Source organism: Trichoderma harzianum, assembly GCF_003025095.1.
Source record: "Trichoderma harzianum CBS 226.95 unplaced genomic scaffold M431scaffold_1, whole genome shotgun sequence".
Classification (NCBI taxonomy): Eukaryota; Fungi; Ascomycota; class Sordariomycetes; order Hypocreales; family Hypocreaceae; genus Trichoderma; species Trichoderma harzianum.
In genome coordinates, this window is record NW_020209249.1 from 1,401,081 (window position 1) to 1,415,253 (window position 14,173).

General features: G+C 52.7%; 5 protein-coding genes across 5 annotated transcripts; 2 read left to right on the forward strand and 3 right to left on the reverse strand.

Annotated features, from left to right (window-relative positions):
- Nucleotides 1-84: 84 nt before the first annotated feature.
- M431DRAFT_179620 (hypothetical protein) lies at nt 85-3,129 on the reverse strand. The gene is made up of 2 exons (XM_024913112.1): nt 3,091-3,129; nt 85-3,034 (listed from the first exon to the last, which is right to left on the reverse strand). The coding sequence occupies exon 2, from the start codon at nt 2,886-2,888 to the stop codon at nt 105-107; it is 2,784 nt and encodes a 927-aa protein (XP_024780067.1). The 5' UTR covers nt 2,889-3,034; nt 3,091-3,129; the 3' UTR covers nt 85-104.
- A 909-nt stretch (nt 3,130-4,038) lies between these two features.
- Nucleotides 4,039-6,534, forward strand: M431DRAFT_179658 (hypothetical protein). The gene is made up of 5 exons (XM_024913114.1): nt 4,039-4,439; nt 4,743-4,759; nt 4,850-4,873; nt 4,953-5,556; nt 5,654-6,534. Exons 1-5 carry the CDS (start codon nt 4,427-4,429, stop codon nt 6,271-6,273), a joined length of 1,278 nt encoding a protein of 425 aa, XP_024780068.1. The 5' UTR covers nt 4,039-4,426; the 3' UTR covers nt 6,274-6,534.
- A 260-nt stretch (nt 6,535-6,794) lies between these two features.
- M431DRAFT_463 (hypothetical protein) lies at nt 6,795-8,752 on the reverse strand (the record flags this gene model as incomplete). Its single annotated transcript, XM_024915374.1, has 3 exons — nt 6,795-8,232; nt 8,328-8,454; nt 8,614-8,752. 3 exons carry the CDS (start codon nt 8,750-8,752, stop codon nt 6,795-6,797), a joined length of 1,704 nt encoding a protein of 567 aa, XP_024780069.1.
- A 471-nt stretch (nt 8,753-9,223) lies between these two features.
- On the forward strand, nt 9,224-10,022 carry M431DRAFT_476891 (hypothetical protein; the record flags this gene model as incomplete). The annotated part of the gene is made up of 2 exons (XM_024915511.1): nt 9,224-9,421; nt 9,483-10,022. 2 exons carry the CDS (start codon nt 9,224-9,226, stop codon nt 10,020-10,022), a joined length of 738 nt encoding a protein of 245 aa, XP_024780070.1.
- A 373-nt stretch (nt 10,023-10,395) lies between these two features.
- On the reverse strand, nt 10,396-13,095 carry M431DRAFT_179708 (hypothetical protein). The gene is made up of 2 exons (XM_024913115.1): nt 11,116-13,095; nt 10,396-11,049 (listed from the first exon to the last, which is right to left on the reverse strand). The coding sequence occupies exons 1-2, from the start codon at nt 12,987-12,989 to the stop codon at nt 10,770-10,772; spliced, it is 2,154 nt and encodes a 717-aa protein (XP_024780071.1). The 5' UTR covers nt 12,990-13,095; the 3' UTR covers nt 10,396-10,769.
- Between the last annotated feature and the right edge of the window lie 1,078 nt (nt 13,096-14,173).

The following is a 14,173-nucleotide window of genomic DNA, read 5'->3' on the forward strand; positions in this document are numbered from 1 at the left end:
TCTGGCTTTCTACTCTAGAAAACAAAAGACATCATCAATTCATAACTGCAGTACCACTTACGTAGAGATCCATCGAAAGCAACACGCAATGCCAACAACCACCGTTAAACAACCTCCCATCTCGCGATCCAGCCGACATTCTCGCCGGCGTTCCTCACGATGCACAGCCTTCCCTCCTTAGAGTTTGTCCTGATATCCGGCAATACCTTCTCCACGGCTATGCTCCCAATGGCAGCGCCCCGGCCGTTGGCCAAGCAAAATGATCCTGTGGTGACGAAGCCAATGAGGTCCTCTGCGTTAGGCACGAGCGGATGGTGTCCTCCGATATCGATCTCGTTCGGCGCTGGGGTACCGTCCAAACTTGGTGGAGCAGCGAGAAGCTCTTGTGCTAGAAGGCGTTTTCGCGTCTCCATATCGTCTAATCGAGACGCTCTCTTCTTGGGCTGAGATTGGGAAGATGATGTAGACTTTGAAGTTGAAGATGATGGGATGCGTGAAAGCCACTGTGAACGGAGATCTGATGGAAGAGATGTTGCTTCTGGAGGTATGCTTGCGGGGACTTCAGCGTCGGAAGACGGCGGTATGGAGATGGGAACAGAGGGGAGGCGGTATATTCTCGCGCATGGGCTGACAACGCCTCGTGAGAGGAGGGATATACGGACACAGGCGATCGCGTTTGGAGGGAGTGGTTGTGTAGTCGGGGATGGCGAAACAAGACTGTTGAATGTGGCCTTGGGGATGCTGCTCAACAGCTTGAGGTACGGCATGTCGTCGGTCTTCTTTTCGATGGGCGCTGCGTCTTCGCCATCAACCTCCATTGCTTCACCCGAAGTGCCATCCGGCGAGGCTCTCGAATCCTTGTTCTGCTGCAGCGCCTGCTGCTGTACAAGACCAAACAAGTATTCAAAGTCACAGGCGTGTCCATCTCCAATCTCGCCCTGTCGCCCTGCACCCAGATTGAGCGACGCCCATTCGACCCTCTTGCTTTTGGGCCGTCTTGCCCACTCCCTCTTTCGCCTCTGTCTCCTCTCAAGCTCCCATTCCGCTCCAGCATCGGTTCCGAGAAAGTCTGCTGGGAACCACGGAAGACTGCGCTCAAAAGCAACTTGCATTATCTCGTTTAGTCCTGCAAACCGCGGGTTGCCACCTGAAACCAGCGGGCAATGAACGATGCTGTACCACAGAGGAAGGATGCACTTCCAGGGTGCAAGGAGAGTCCACGTTCCTTGCGCCTGTGTACTTGCTGCAGAACGTGAGGCAATGAGAGTGATGGGAATGGGAGGGTCCAGGCTTGTTGGCTTCAACAGAGCCCCAGATGTGACTTTGCTTCTTCTTCTGTTGATGGACTTTTGAGACGGCAAACACGAGGCCTTGTGACGGGCCTGTCGGTCGAATAAAAGTGAGGGCTGCAGGCTCTCTTCAGCGGGCCACTCGGCGATTGTAGTTAATAATTCGATCTGTGCCTGTTCGTCCTCGGGAAATTCCATCCTCCGCGGCGGGTATCTCAACCGAGGATCCTGGGCTGTAAAGTTTAGAATCGAATTATGTGGTAGGGCCGCCGGATTTGTTAATCCCTTTAATGACTCGAATAACTCGGCATGTTTGTTCTTTGGGCTCGATCCAGACGGATACGCCGCCAAGACAGACAGTAGCGTCTCGGTGGAGGCAGGGCCTGAGAGCTCAATGCTTCCAATTTCGAATCGCAGGTCCTCAATGTATAATCGGGGATTTTCCATCTTTGTCAAGCGTAACAGCTCATTAAACATCTCTAGAAAAGCTGAAGGGTGGACTCTGATAAAGACCCGTCTTTGTGTCTTTTTCTCAGCTCCGTTTTGTTCTGTCTCGCCCTCTCCCTGACCTTGCTCGACATTCTGTGACTGTGGCTCAGGGTCCCAAATGACGGTCGATTGGCACATGGGCCGCTGAACCCCAACTCTCTCTCTGTTCAAGATGCCAGTCCACGCTCTTGTGCCCTGCCTCCATTTGCTCCCTCTGTCATCCCAGCAAGAGTCGTGCGTCACTCCGACCCTCTGTAGGACCCTCCTCATGCCGGCAAAGTTTCCATATAGACCGATCGTGCTCATATAAGTCATGTCCCAAACCATGGTACCACGCTCTCCCTGCGCCCTGTGTGTCGGCCGGTAAATCTTCTCGTTTGGTGTCAACGGGATGGCGAAGCGCCACAGGGGCTCCTTGGGTTCTGTCATGCGAGCCCTCTTTGCATGCCATTGATGTGTCGGCAGCCAGGTTTTGTTCATCTGGCGCTTTCTGAACTTTGCAGGTGGTTTCGGCGGTTCGTTGAGCGCGTTCCTCCGTACCTTGGGCCTAGGAGTCCTTCCCACAACACCAACGTCTTTGGCTGCCTCTTTTGGATCGTTTTGGCTATTGTCGTCGGTCTTGCTTTGCTTCCTCTTCCTCTTTCGCGCCGCGAGTATCCGAAGTCTCTTGGCCATTTGGGCCCGTATTCTTGCTCTCGTCGTCCTCGGCTTCCTCCTTCTCGACTCAACTAGGGGAGTGTTGTCTTCGGCCATTTCTTTCCTGGCCCTCACCCGCAGCCTTCGAGGCACCCGCTTAGGATTGTGACTCGCTGTCCGTCTTCTCAGGCCGCGGGGCACCTGCTGGAAAGCTCTGCTGCTCCTCACTGCCTTGGACGTGGCCATGCTCTGTTCCAAAGCGCGGATCTCAAACTCGTGAGCAGCCACAAAGGCCACCAGGTCCAGCTCACCATCCTTGAGTGCAGCATCGGCAGCTTGCGTGGGGATGTTGCGTGCGGCGTGAACCTTGGCGCGTTTCTGCATGAACGCATCGCTTCGGCCGTTGGCAGCAGGAGCGCCGCGCTTTTTGGAGGCTGGACCGGATTGTCCGCCTGTAGGATGATTCGAGGCCATCGCAATGGCGAGCTGGCGAGCTTGTGCGAAGCCCAATTGCGTCCTTGAACACGGTTTTGTTGTCGCGGCGATGCTTGGAAAGGCCTGGGAAACTTTCTTGGTCAAGTTGCGTTATCGATAAGCGCGGCAGTGAGCTATATGGATCGCTTTTGCGTTTGATGAGTGAATGGCAAGCTACTAAATGAAGTGCTGTTCAACCAACCTTGCTGTTGTGATACCCAATCGCAAATTACAATATGCGTAAACTATACAGGAGATTTATACATATTAAAAGCTTTAGCTCATCGGATGCTCGTTTTCTTTTTCGTGAATAATTTACAAAGCCCTCTAAAGATCGTGCCCTTTCGCAGTAAATTGATAGAGAAGAAACGGCGTTTCTCTATGACATCACTTTTTGTTAGTACTTGTGACACCCTCAGTCTACCATCAACGGATGTAGCTTTTTTTCCCCAGATGCAGGGGGCAAACTCAAAGTTTCATCGTTTACTTTCTTTGTTGACTCTCGTTGCTATCGGCACTGCTGCGAGGGTCTACTTTTGTACAAGGCATGTATAGGCTTCCACATACAAAGTTTTGATGCATTAAACTCTGGGCTGTCCTTTAGCGAATTCACCGCCTTGAAACTATCACTAAAGCCTCTGTAAACTAATTCTGCCACCATTTCCCTGGCAACTCAAGTATGCCTGTAAATGTTAACTTGGATCGCCCGCACTTCTACCCTCCTCCAACTTTTTCAACAATACACACATCCCAAGACATCTGCTGGAGATCCAACTGATTCATCAACCTCGCTTCTTTTTTTATATTTTGATAATCTATACCACTCATATTAGCCTGTTATACTCCGAGCTCCATTTTGAATGACATCTATTTGGTGATCGCACTGCAGCATCACTCACTCACACAACAACCACCATCTCTCTTCTACATCCGGAATATCATCCCTGTCAACGACGCTACCAACCGCAAATACGAATCGGCACAACCGGGTTCGGATTTATAGCGACCTCATCCCTGAAGGGTACGCGTATCCTGTTTCATTATTCCCCATAGCTCGCCAGACAGGAGATCCGTGTATCCACGACAGCTGCAGCTCATCTCTAATACCACCTCATCTACCAGGCAAAAGGGGGCACGCGACGGATGTTGAGCAGCATTCCGCATTCCAGAGTCTACTAGCGCTCAGCTTGCCGTCTCATCGTCCATCTTCCAACCGTCCATCCCATCGTCAAGCTTTCCGCATATCTTCTGGCCCCGGCCAACTGCTCCCTCCACCCCCACGCCCCCCAGCCGGTCAACCGCATATCTCGAGGTTGCTTTACTGACCCAGAATCGCTTCTCTCCGGTTAGCCTTTACCGGTTCGCACCAATTAGCGTGTCGCGCCGCGGAGCTTCAGTTCCAGTTCCATAATTTTTCCTTTGCTATCTGCAGCTGCAGCATCCTGCAGCATCAAACCAACTCATACTAGTGAAACTGCCTAGGCCTTACCGGCACTGGTTGCTTGGTTATTATTAGCCGTGGCCTTGTTTGGCTACAGATGTCTGCCTTGAGTAAGCCCGACTCTCCCGCTTGTCGTATTGGTGAACTATCACGGCCCGAATGGGCATGACGGCCTGTTACCACGTATCCGGCAGCCTTTTCAGTGGCCGTGGCCCCTGTCACATTCCTTCCTTCGTGCTCATACCTTTGGTCGTTGCTGGATCAGCGTCGTCTCATTCTCTTCAAGTCGATCGTTTGCTCAAGTGAGCTGCTTGGACGCGATTCGTCCTTCTGTCCGGCTGATCCGGAAGACTCCGTCTCGCGGAAGATATTTTTGCAATAGCAATTGGCTAACATGCCTTTTTTCCCCCCAGTTGGTAAGGGGCGCAAGGTGAGGCAAATTCGATACCCTTTTCCGTCCATCTCTTGGCCATCTCTTGGCCTGCCAAGTGACTTATTACTAACGGCATTCTGTGTCTAGCCCAAGTTTGAACTTCATCTCAAGGTAAGATTATTATTATTATTATACGATACTCAATCTCATCTCGAGTTCACATGATCACTCCTTGGCTAACACTGGCTAGATTTATGATTTGAACAATGTACCTCTCGTTTCTGGAACATCTTTTATCAAATGGCATCTCACCCACTCTATGCATGCCGAGCATCGCGGCCGCACCCCAAAAGCTGCCATTGCCAATCATCGAGTGGAGTATAACTTCCAGAAGGTGATAACAGGCGTGCGGATGTCCGTCGACAAAAACAACAGTCTCAATGAGTGCCAACTGGAGCTTGAGATCGTCCAAGAGTTTGCGCTTACGGAGAAGATCACCCTTGGTTACATCAAGATTAACCTCGCGGAGTTTGTCGAGGAGAGCGAAAACTTTCTGAGGGATCCTTCATCACCAGTGTCATCGAGAAGGCGAACCAACAGCGCTGGACTGAGTCCTACGAGTGCCAAGGAACTGAAATTGTCTGATGAGATTCAGAGAGAGGTTCAGGATGGTATCATGCGCAGATATCTCATGCAAGAGAGCAAAGTCAACAGCACTCTCAAAATCAGTATTCTGCTCATCCAGGTCGATGGCGAACGCAACTTCATTGCGCCGCCGCTCAAGACGGCCCCAGTCTTTGGAGGCATTGTAGGGTTCATGGCGCCGGAACAAGTTGAAGATGAAATCTTGGGACGTAAGTAAACCCTTGTTAGACAATGTCTTTTTTGCACCCTTGATTTGCGCGCGGTGATTTATTAACGATTATTCTCTTGAAGCTGATAACAAGGTAGCTCTACCGACCTTATCTAAAAATCGGGACGTTGCCGAGGTTCAAGATCTATACCGTCGGGCCCTCGCAGCATCATGGACTCGCCAGCCCTCGGAGCTCCCTACTGATGAATGTATTGAGGATATCTTCGCTGGCGGCAACGGCTGGAGGACCAAGCATAGAAGCGCCACCAGCCCTGACTCTGAAGACGATTACTATGATGAGGACGTCGAGAATAATGGCACCCTTCGACCTAATGAATATCGCCGCATGGCTATGAACCATCGCCGCAACCACTCAAATTCCTCATCCCATTTTCGCCCTGGCAGCTCCTATCAACACCAAAGCCCACACTCTCATCATCGCCGTACCCTTTCTGGCTCGAGCGACAAGAGCGTTTCGACCGTCACGGTGGGAGGGAACCGCACTCCGCTTAAGAAGGGCGTTCGTATTCTCCGCGATGACAGCCGCGAAGATGACTTAATGAGCTCTAAGAGCGTGGTCAGTCTGATGAGCCTGGCGCCCACGATGGGGAGCAGCGAACGCGAAAGAGAACACATGAAGCGCACAAAGGAAATTGGAGAATCTGATGTGAGAGATGATTTAGTTGCTTGGAGTTTACCTGGGAGCGTAGCGGTATAGATGATTGCGGTTTTTCTCTTTTCTTTTTTACGCAGCGAATCTTGGAAGAAGGATAATCCTCCTCTCTCCAATTCCCATCTTTGTATTTGGTTTCGGCTATCTCGTTGAGCCATCTCCGGCTCTGCAGGTTCGGTGTTACGGAGGTTGGCAATAGTTGGTTTTCTAATGCTCTCTCACTGTCTACATACATCAAATTTATACATATAATACTGAGTCTTGTATCGCGATTTGCACATCATTTTCTCTGTATTGGAATGCCAACATCGACTCCTTTTTTATTTATCCCCTCCGAACCCATATGATTTTTCGGCCGTATTCTTGCTCCATCCTCTCTAGAATCTCTCGAGTAAAGCAAGCCTCCCTCTCCCTCATGAAATCTATATAAAAAAGATATGCCCTCCCCCTCCAAGCATCCGGACGCTTCTTCTACATTCATACCATGCTTGTGTGTGTATTCACTCGCCAAGATAAGCGTTTTGCCCTCATATCCCTCCTTCTACCTTTTTGACTGTCCTTAACATTTAAGGAGCCTGCAGGTTGCCCCTGACACCACCCTTGCCGCCAACTTCCCTAGCCGTGACTGTAACGCTGAGATCTCCGGCGACGTTGATGGTGACCTCGACCTTGCCACCCTTGGAGACGCCCTTGATGGCGGCCTCGGCGAGGGGTGTGCCAATCTTCCAGATCTTCTCGCGCTTCTCCTCCTCTTCCTCATCCTCGAAGTCGGAATCGTCCTCGTCCTCGGGGACTTCCTCGACTCTGGCCTTGGGCTCAGGCTTGGTGACCTTGATGTGAGTGCCACCCTCGACAACCTTGATCAGGACGTCACCGCCCTCGGCAGGGGCGGCGATGTGGACAGTGCGGCGGGCGGGAACAGCAGTCTCGGCCTGCATGATGGGGGTGAAGACGTCCTCGCCCTCGGCGTTGACGGTGACAACACCGATGGCGTTGGAGATGTGCTTGACGGTGGTGACGGCGGGGTGAGTCGACTGCTCGATATCGGCAGCCTCGTACTCCTGGATCAGCGAGGCCTGGAGAGCGGCACCGCGGGCCTGCAGCTCAGAGGGGTTGATGGCGGTGGTGCTGGTGGCGGGCGCGAGGATGACGGTCGACTCGGGGAAGATGGACTGGAAGTTGGTGGCAATTCGGGGAGTGTGAGAGGTACCACCGCACATGATGACCTCGTCAACGTCCAGGACGTCGAGCTCGGCCTTCTTGACAACGCTCTCGACGAGGCGGTTGAAGCCCTCAAAGACCTTGCGGCCAACCATCTCGTATCGTGTCCTGTTGAGGGTAGCGGAGAAATCGAATCCGTCAGCCAAGCTCTCGACGCTGAACTGGGCGTTGGTGCCCAAGCTGAGGGCCTTCTTGGTGGCCTCAGACTCGAGGCGGAGCTTGGCCAAGCTCCTGGCGTTTGATCGGGGGTCAACGGTGTGCTTCTTGATGAACTCCTTGGCGAAGTACTCCATCAGGGCCTGGTCGAGGTGGACACCGGCGAACTCGTAGTCGTGGGCGGTGGCCAGGATGGTGTACATGCCGCCTCTTGAGGCAACAACGGCGACGTCGGAGCGGGTGCCACCCAGGTCGGCGACAACAATGATCTTGTCCTCAGTCTTGGCCTCAGGGCGGGCATCGTAGGCCAGCACGGCGGCAATGGGGTCGGAGATGAGCTGAAGGACCTCGAGGTCGGCATCACTGGCGGCCTTGATCAGGGCCTCGCGCTGCTTCTCGGAGAAGTTGGTGGGGACGGTGATGACGGCCGAGGTGACTCTCTTGCCCAGGTACTCGGAGGCGGCGGTGACGAGGCGTCGCAGATATCGGGTGGCGGCCTCGGAGACTGAGATATCTGAAGGAGCGTCGTCCTCGCCGGCCTTGTCCTTGACGGTGAAGGAAACGGCACCGGAGGCATCCTGGGGGTGAGCAGCAGCATGGCAGTGTGTGGGGTCAATTGACTTGAACCTGAGCAGGATTGTTAGCTTTATATCTTTAATCTGTCTCGTCATGTCTTATCATCACTCCATGATATCAGATTTTGAGAATAATGGCAGTCGTACTCTTGGCCTAGGAAGTCTCTGAAGTAGGCAATGGTGTTGGTGGGGTTGCGGACCAAGAAGGCCTTGGCCTGAGTGCCGTAGTACTCATCGCCATCGACGTAGGAGAGAGCGGTGGGAATCTGTCGGTCTGTGATGCCACAACTTGTCAGTCGAGAAGAAGAGAACAAAACCTTCAGGCTAGATAGAGCTTGTGGGATCGGGAGAGGCTGCTGCTGCGCCATATAACCAACACCCCTCCCCCAAAATAACAAGCTCTGTCTAAACTCGGGGCAAACTCAAAACGTACCACCGTCCTCGTTGGCAATAACCTCGACCTTGTCGTCAACGGTAAAGGCAATGGAACTGTTGGAGTTGCCAAAGGTGATGCCAATGGCAACCCGGTTGCCGGGCTCGACCGCGGCCTGGACGCCGTTGCTCTCAGACATTCGGAACGAGTTTGTGTGGTATTTGTGAAAAACCAAAAGAGATTAGATCAAAAAGAAAAAAATGAACGTTCTTCTGCCTCCGTCAATCCGCAAGCAAAAAGATTGTGAGGGAGGGTGGATTGGATTGGATCGGGGGGAGTCGGTTTTCTGGTGGAGGGGCTACTTTTTTTTTTTTCCTCTTACAAAAAATTTCGAGCAGAGGAAAAACCCAGCCAAACTGGTTCCAATGTTAGTGGAGGCTACAGGCACCCCGCGGCGCGGCGATAGGCCAGCAGCCAATCAGACGTACCCCTCGATAGCAGGACGTCTTATCGCTTATCCGCCCAATCAAGGCAAAAAAATAATTCGTCCCAGAGCAGCAACGCAAGGCTGAATACAAGAAACGAAAGACGCCATTCCTCTTATCGTTGATTATCGAAGCTACAACAACTTGCCTTGGATACATATATTAAAGAGTCGAGTCGCCACAGCATGTCTTCAGAACCGGTCTTTGTCCTGCCGGGTGACCGCATCGATCCCTCATTGATACCTTCAAATCCAAAGAAGCCGCTCCGCCTGGGTCCGGGCCTGCGTCATGTCCCTCCGAGCGATATCCTCCCGACGCTGGCCGGCCAGCTCGTAACAGACCGACAGAAGAACGCCATTCGTGTAGAGACGTCAAATGGCAGGGTGAGATTGGTCTACGACTGTATCAATTTGTCTTGTCTAAAGGGCTAACGCTTTCGACCAGTATATCCCACGCGTAGGCGAGCTCGTCATCGGCACCATCAACAAATCCGTCTCTGAAGTCTACTTCGTCAACCTCTCCGACTACACCGCTCCCGCCCTCCTCCCCCAGCTCTCATTCGAATCCGCCACGAAAAAGACGCGCCCCATCTTAACCCCCGGAGCGTTGGTCTACGCCCGTGTTACTCTGGCAAACAAGCACATGGACGCAGAGCTCGAGTGTGTCTCTGCTTCAACAGGCAAAGCCGATGGTCTAGGGCCATTGGTGGGCGGCATGTTATTTACGATATCCCTTGGCATGGCCCGTCTCTTGATGATGCCCAAAAAGGCACAACACGGCAAGCTCGTCGTTTTGGACGAGCTTGCTGACGCCGGCGTTCAGTTTGAGACGGCGACGGGCAGAAACGGCAGATTATGGGTAGACAGCGATAGCGCAAAGGCCATCATCGCCGTCGGCAGGGCCATCCAGGAGACAGACGAAAAGTCGCTCAGCGTAGATGAGCAGAGAAAATTGGTCAGAAGATTAATCAAGGAACTGAGCTGAAAGGACCGAAGCAAGAAGCAAAGAGAATATTCGCAGTAAACCAACGGCCTCTTTTATTCCGCCGGGTCAGCTGCCCATGTTACATATACCCATCGCGCACTGTTTGTCTCAGCAGGGATGCTTGCCTGTCTGCCTAGAGATATAAACAACGCCTCCCTCTAGCCCGCCCCTACAGATTTTTTTTTTTTACCATTGTAAGAAAGGCAACAGGCGGGCCATCCATATAATACAAAAATATAAGTTAATTAAAACGCCTTGCAATATCCAAGTGCTTGATGAAGCTCCAATGCCATTTCCTAGTCGGACTGTGTACCCTGTGCGCTTGATGAGATAACGACAGACATCGCTAAATACTCGTATGGAAGAAGAAAAAAACGCTGCCAACGCCGTGGCACGCAGGCGAGGATGGAGGCCTGCCAGGGTTGTTAAAGTGAAAATAATGTATAGCTTATAATTGGGTCCCGTTTCCCCACGGATTTACTCGCTGACTTGAGTCAAAACGCTAACCGTGTTTCAAAAGCTGCCGTAGAATGAAACGCCTTTTTGACAACTCGACTTGCAATAGACGGGGTATTCATGAAAGTTTCAAAGTGTCATATCATGGATCACCCTTGAACAAGTGGGTGTCCTCGGTGGTATACTCGTGGAGCAGCATAGAGTAATTCCTCTACGCGTCGTCTCTCGCTTCTCTTTCCTCCGTCTTCTGTAGAATTGGTTATTTCCTTTATCTCTCTCTCTTTGTTTCGCTCATATTCCGTCTACATCCATGTCGACTTCAATCGGCTCTGGAAGTTGTTGCTGTTCAATATTGTGAATCTTGATCATGTGTCTCTTCCAATTATCTTTTCTGGGGAAGGCTTTGCCGCCTGCTCTGGAATAATCGCAGCCGGCAACAGAACAATGGAATTTCTTCTTCTTCTCGTGCCTGTCATTGATATGTCTCTGCAAATGGGTCTTGGTGCCAAAGCCCTTGCCACAGCCTGGGTAAGGGCACTTGTGGTCTTTACTGTGATAGCGCTGATGATGCCTGGAAAAGAAGGATAACGTTAGTATCGGTGAGCACACTGACACACGGAAAAAAGGAATGTCATACTTGAGCTTGTGGGGTTGGTCAAAGGACTGGTTACACCCAGGCTCATCGCATCGGTAGACTCCAGTCCTGGGAGAGTGGCTACCAGCCCCAGAGTGCGGCGACGCGCTATGTCGGAAATCAGAGCTTCCCACAGACTCAGGCGAAGGTGTATCCAATCCAGTCGAGGGCGTGTTCTGTGATGAAACGTCGGTAAAGGAGGGGCCGGGGAGTGGGGTGGAATGATCGGAGGGGTAGCTTGGATGCCGGCCGTCTGGTGCTGCCAAGCTGTGGTCGTGGTTCGGAGGAAGACTTGAGTCTACCATGACGACATCGCCGTTATCAAGCTGAGTATTCGCTTGGTCGATTTCAGTGTTGGGGTTGGTGGTGGTGGTGATGTAATCAGGAATGAATTCGGTGTGGTTTGTAGAGCCGGGCGACTGCACTGTAAAGATTGGCTGAGGCTGCGTTTCAGGAGGTGTCGGGGATGGAGACGGCATAACGGAGCCATTGGCGAGTCCCTCCTGTGGTAATGAAGCAGCAGGGTCACTTTGCGACGGCTTATGGAAGGCCTCGTAAAGTTGGTGCTCAGTTTTATGCCAAACTTCGGTTTCCGTGGAGGCAGGCATGATGTCCATGGGGTTTACAGTTCCGGGCGAGGCAACAGGAGGAGAGGGAGACTTTCGAAATTGATGATATGATGGGAATGGAGAAGACTCAGGAAGCGAGGCTTTTGAAGGAGGCTCTGGCGCATTACTAACGGGAGGGCTGACTGGCGCCAGGCTTGCTTCAGTCGCCGCTTCAGCTTCTGGTTGGTGGTGTGAGAGGGGCAGGGAGGCAGCCGAGAGGTTTGTGGGAGACTCGACATGGTCGCCACTGGTTATGGCTTGCAGCGGAGTCGCCCCATCAAGTTGAGATGAAGCTGGATCTCCTTCTGGAATGGTTGTTCGTGAAATGGTAGAATCAAATGTTGCGTCTCTGCCTGACTTACGCCGGAACATGTGCATCATGTTCAAGCGAAGAGAGCTGGAACGCGAAGAAGAGGGTGGCTGAGGCGAGTCGACCGGCGGATCGGGCTGCATCACCATGCCAAATGCCTCAGATGGGATATGAGGACTGTAGTAGTCGGCGCTGGTGCCTTTGAGAACGCCGGGCTCGAGATCGTCTGTTAATGGCGGTGCAAACTCGCCATCGTCGCAACCCAGCAGCGGGAATGGTTGCGCTTTGACCCGGTACTCATCAGCAATGCCGCCATTGACGAGTCCGGGATCCCCAGGCTGCAGGTATGCTGTGTTGAGAGGGAAAGAATAGCCATTGTTAAGGTGGTGATCCGCATGAGCGTCCCAATGGCCATAGTCGGCACTTCCTCCATCGCCTTCTCCTCCGCGCGTCAAGTCTCCTTTGTGCTTGTATGAATCGCTCGACGAGAGGCGTTTGGGAGGCGTGTTTGCTCCGCCAGAAGCGCTGCTACCGTGCCCGGCTCCAACAGCGCCCACCTCGGCATCGAACGGCGGATGTGAATGGCTGCTTCGACGACGCTTGAGATAGAGGAAGCACGGGTACAGGCAGATGGCCAGCAGTGCAACCGCAATCACCACGCCGACGGTGATTCCAGCAATTGCGCCGCCGCTCAGATGTCGTTTGTGCATATGCAATTCGTTGTGGGTGATTCTGGATTCAAGCCTGTTCCCATTTCCATTCCCATTCCCATTCCCATTGCCGTTCCTATTCACAAGCACATTCACATTCATATCCGCCCCAAGCACCCGCCCGCGCAACGACTCCAAACTTCTTGCCAACGCATAGCTCGCTATCCCTCTCACAGCTCGCACACGGTCGCCGATTGAGGTCGTGTCGGTCGTGGCAACTGTCGTGGCGACGGAGCTGGATGAGGCCATTGCTCCTTGCTGCCTGAGGTCGGTCCGCTGTAGTTCTCTGCTCTCTCAAATTCGAATAGCGCGGGAGGCCGCCCACGGCCAAAAAACGGCTGTCTCGCCCAAGTGCAGGGGTCGGCAGTATCAGAGAAGACTGCTCCAAGGCCTTCTTGTAGGTGGTGTCAGGAAATCCTCATCATGGAGAGGCACAGGCAGAGAAAAAAGGGTCGGATTATTCACACTAGCAGGTGAGAGAATGAGAAGGCAAAAGGCGAGCGCTGGGCTTTGTATGGAGTGTCAGCAGGGCCCTTCCTTCGCTCTCTTGCAGCTACCCGTTGACCTGTACATGTACGTACTTGCAGGTGGACACAGGGCTGAGCAGTTGGTGCAAGTAGACAAGTACGTAGCACATGCATGGGTGCTCACGTCTAGGCCTGAATGCGCACGTAGTGCTAGCTGAAAGAGGCAAGGCGGTGGATTTCTCGTTCGGGATCTGCTACCTGGCACGTGTATGGGGATGTACTGACTGACTTCTCCAGGCCTGGCACAATCTGTGCTGTAGGTGCTGAGACGGACGATTCGCTCGGATAAAATCAGAGGTAGACCAGGCTGAGCAATTGGTTCAGCTCGTTTCATTCAACTTCCTCCCACTATAGCGGCCGCTTCCCCCGCCCGGGCAGCGAATTCACAATGAAGAAAATGATTTCGGTCCAAGGTGATCCAAGCTCTCACAAGCAAGCACGGGCACTTTGATCCTACAGGGCCCACGTAACATGGCACCAAGTAATTACACATGTACTTCCAAGCAGTAGCAGCGGCATGCTAAGATGGATGGATGTTCAGTACTTCTACCCGCACGCCAAAATACCCGAGGTGGCGTCTGGTGCGAATTCTCCCCCATCGACTGATGATGGCTTTTTCTCCCCCACTCACTTAGGCCGGCGCTTAAGGACGTGTGAAGAACGGGCGGAGGAGCTGCTCGGGATAGTTCTATAATTGGCGTCAATGTCACGTCGCTTTCTGACTCCAAATTCGCTCACGGTCGCGACAGTGAGCAGCTAATACCATATACAGTATAATGAGATCAAGCCGTCTAGCTATTGCTTAGGCACTCTATCCAGAATAGAGACAACTTAGGTGCTACTTGGTTCTCAAGTTTCCCAAGCGAGATCGCCCCCCCTAAACCAACTTCGCCCGTGCAACTAATA

What these genes read in the sequence shown, in the direction of transcription:
- M431DRAFT_179620 (XM_024913112.1), bottom strand. Translation starts at nt 2,888, where the DNA reads ATGGCCTCGAATCATCCTACAGGCGGACAATCCGGTCCAGCCTCCAAA.
- M431DRAFT_179658 (XM_024913114.1), top strand. An exon ending in AGTTTGAACTTCATCTCAAG is followed by an intron (nt 4,874 to 4,952) that starts GTAAGATTATTA and finishes AACACTGGCTAG; the next exon opens with ATTTATGATTTGAACAATGT. An exon ending in TGAAGATGAAATCTTGGGAC is followed by an intron (nt 5,557 to 5,653) that starts GTAAGTAAACCC and finishes ATAACAAGGTAG; the next exon opens with CTCTACCGACCTTATCTAAA.
- M431DRAFT_179708 (XM_024913115.1), bottom strand. Translation starts at nt 12,989, where the DNA reads ATGGCCTCATCCAGCTCCGTCGCCACGACAGTTGCCACGACCGACACG. An exon ending in GACCAACCCCACAAGCTCAA is followed by an intron (nt 11,050 to 11,115) that starts GTATGACATTCC and finishes CTTCTTTTCCAG; the next exon opens with GCATCATCAGCGCTATCACA.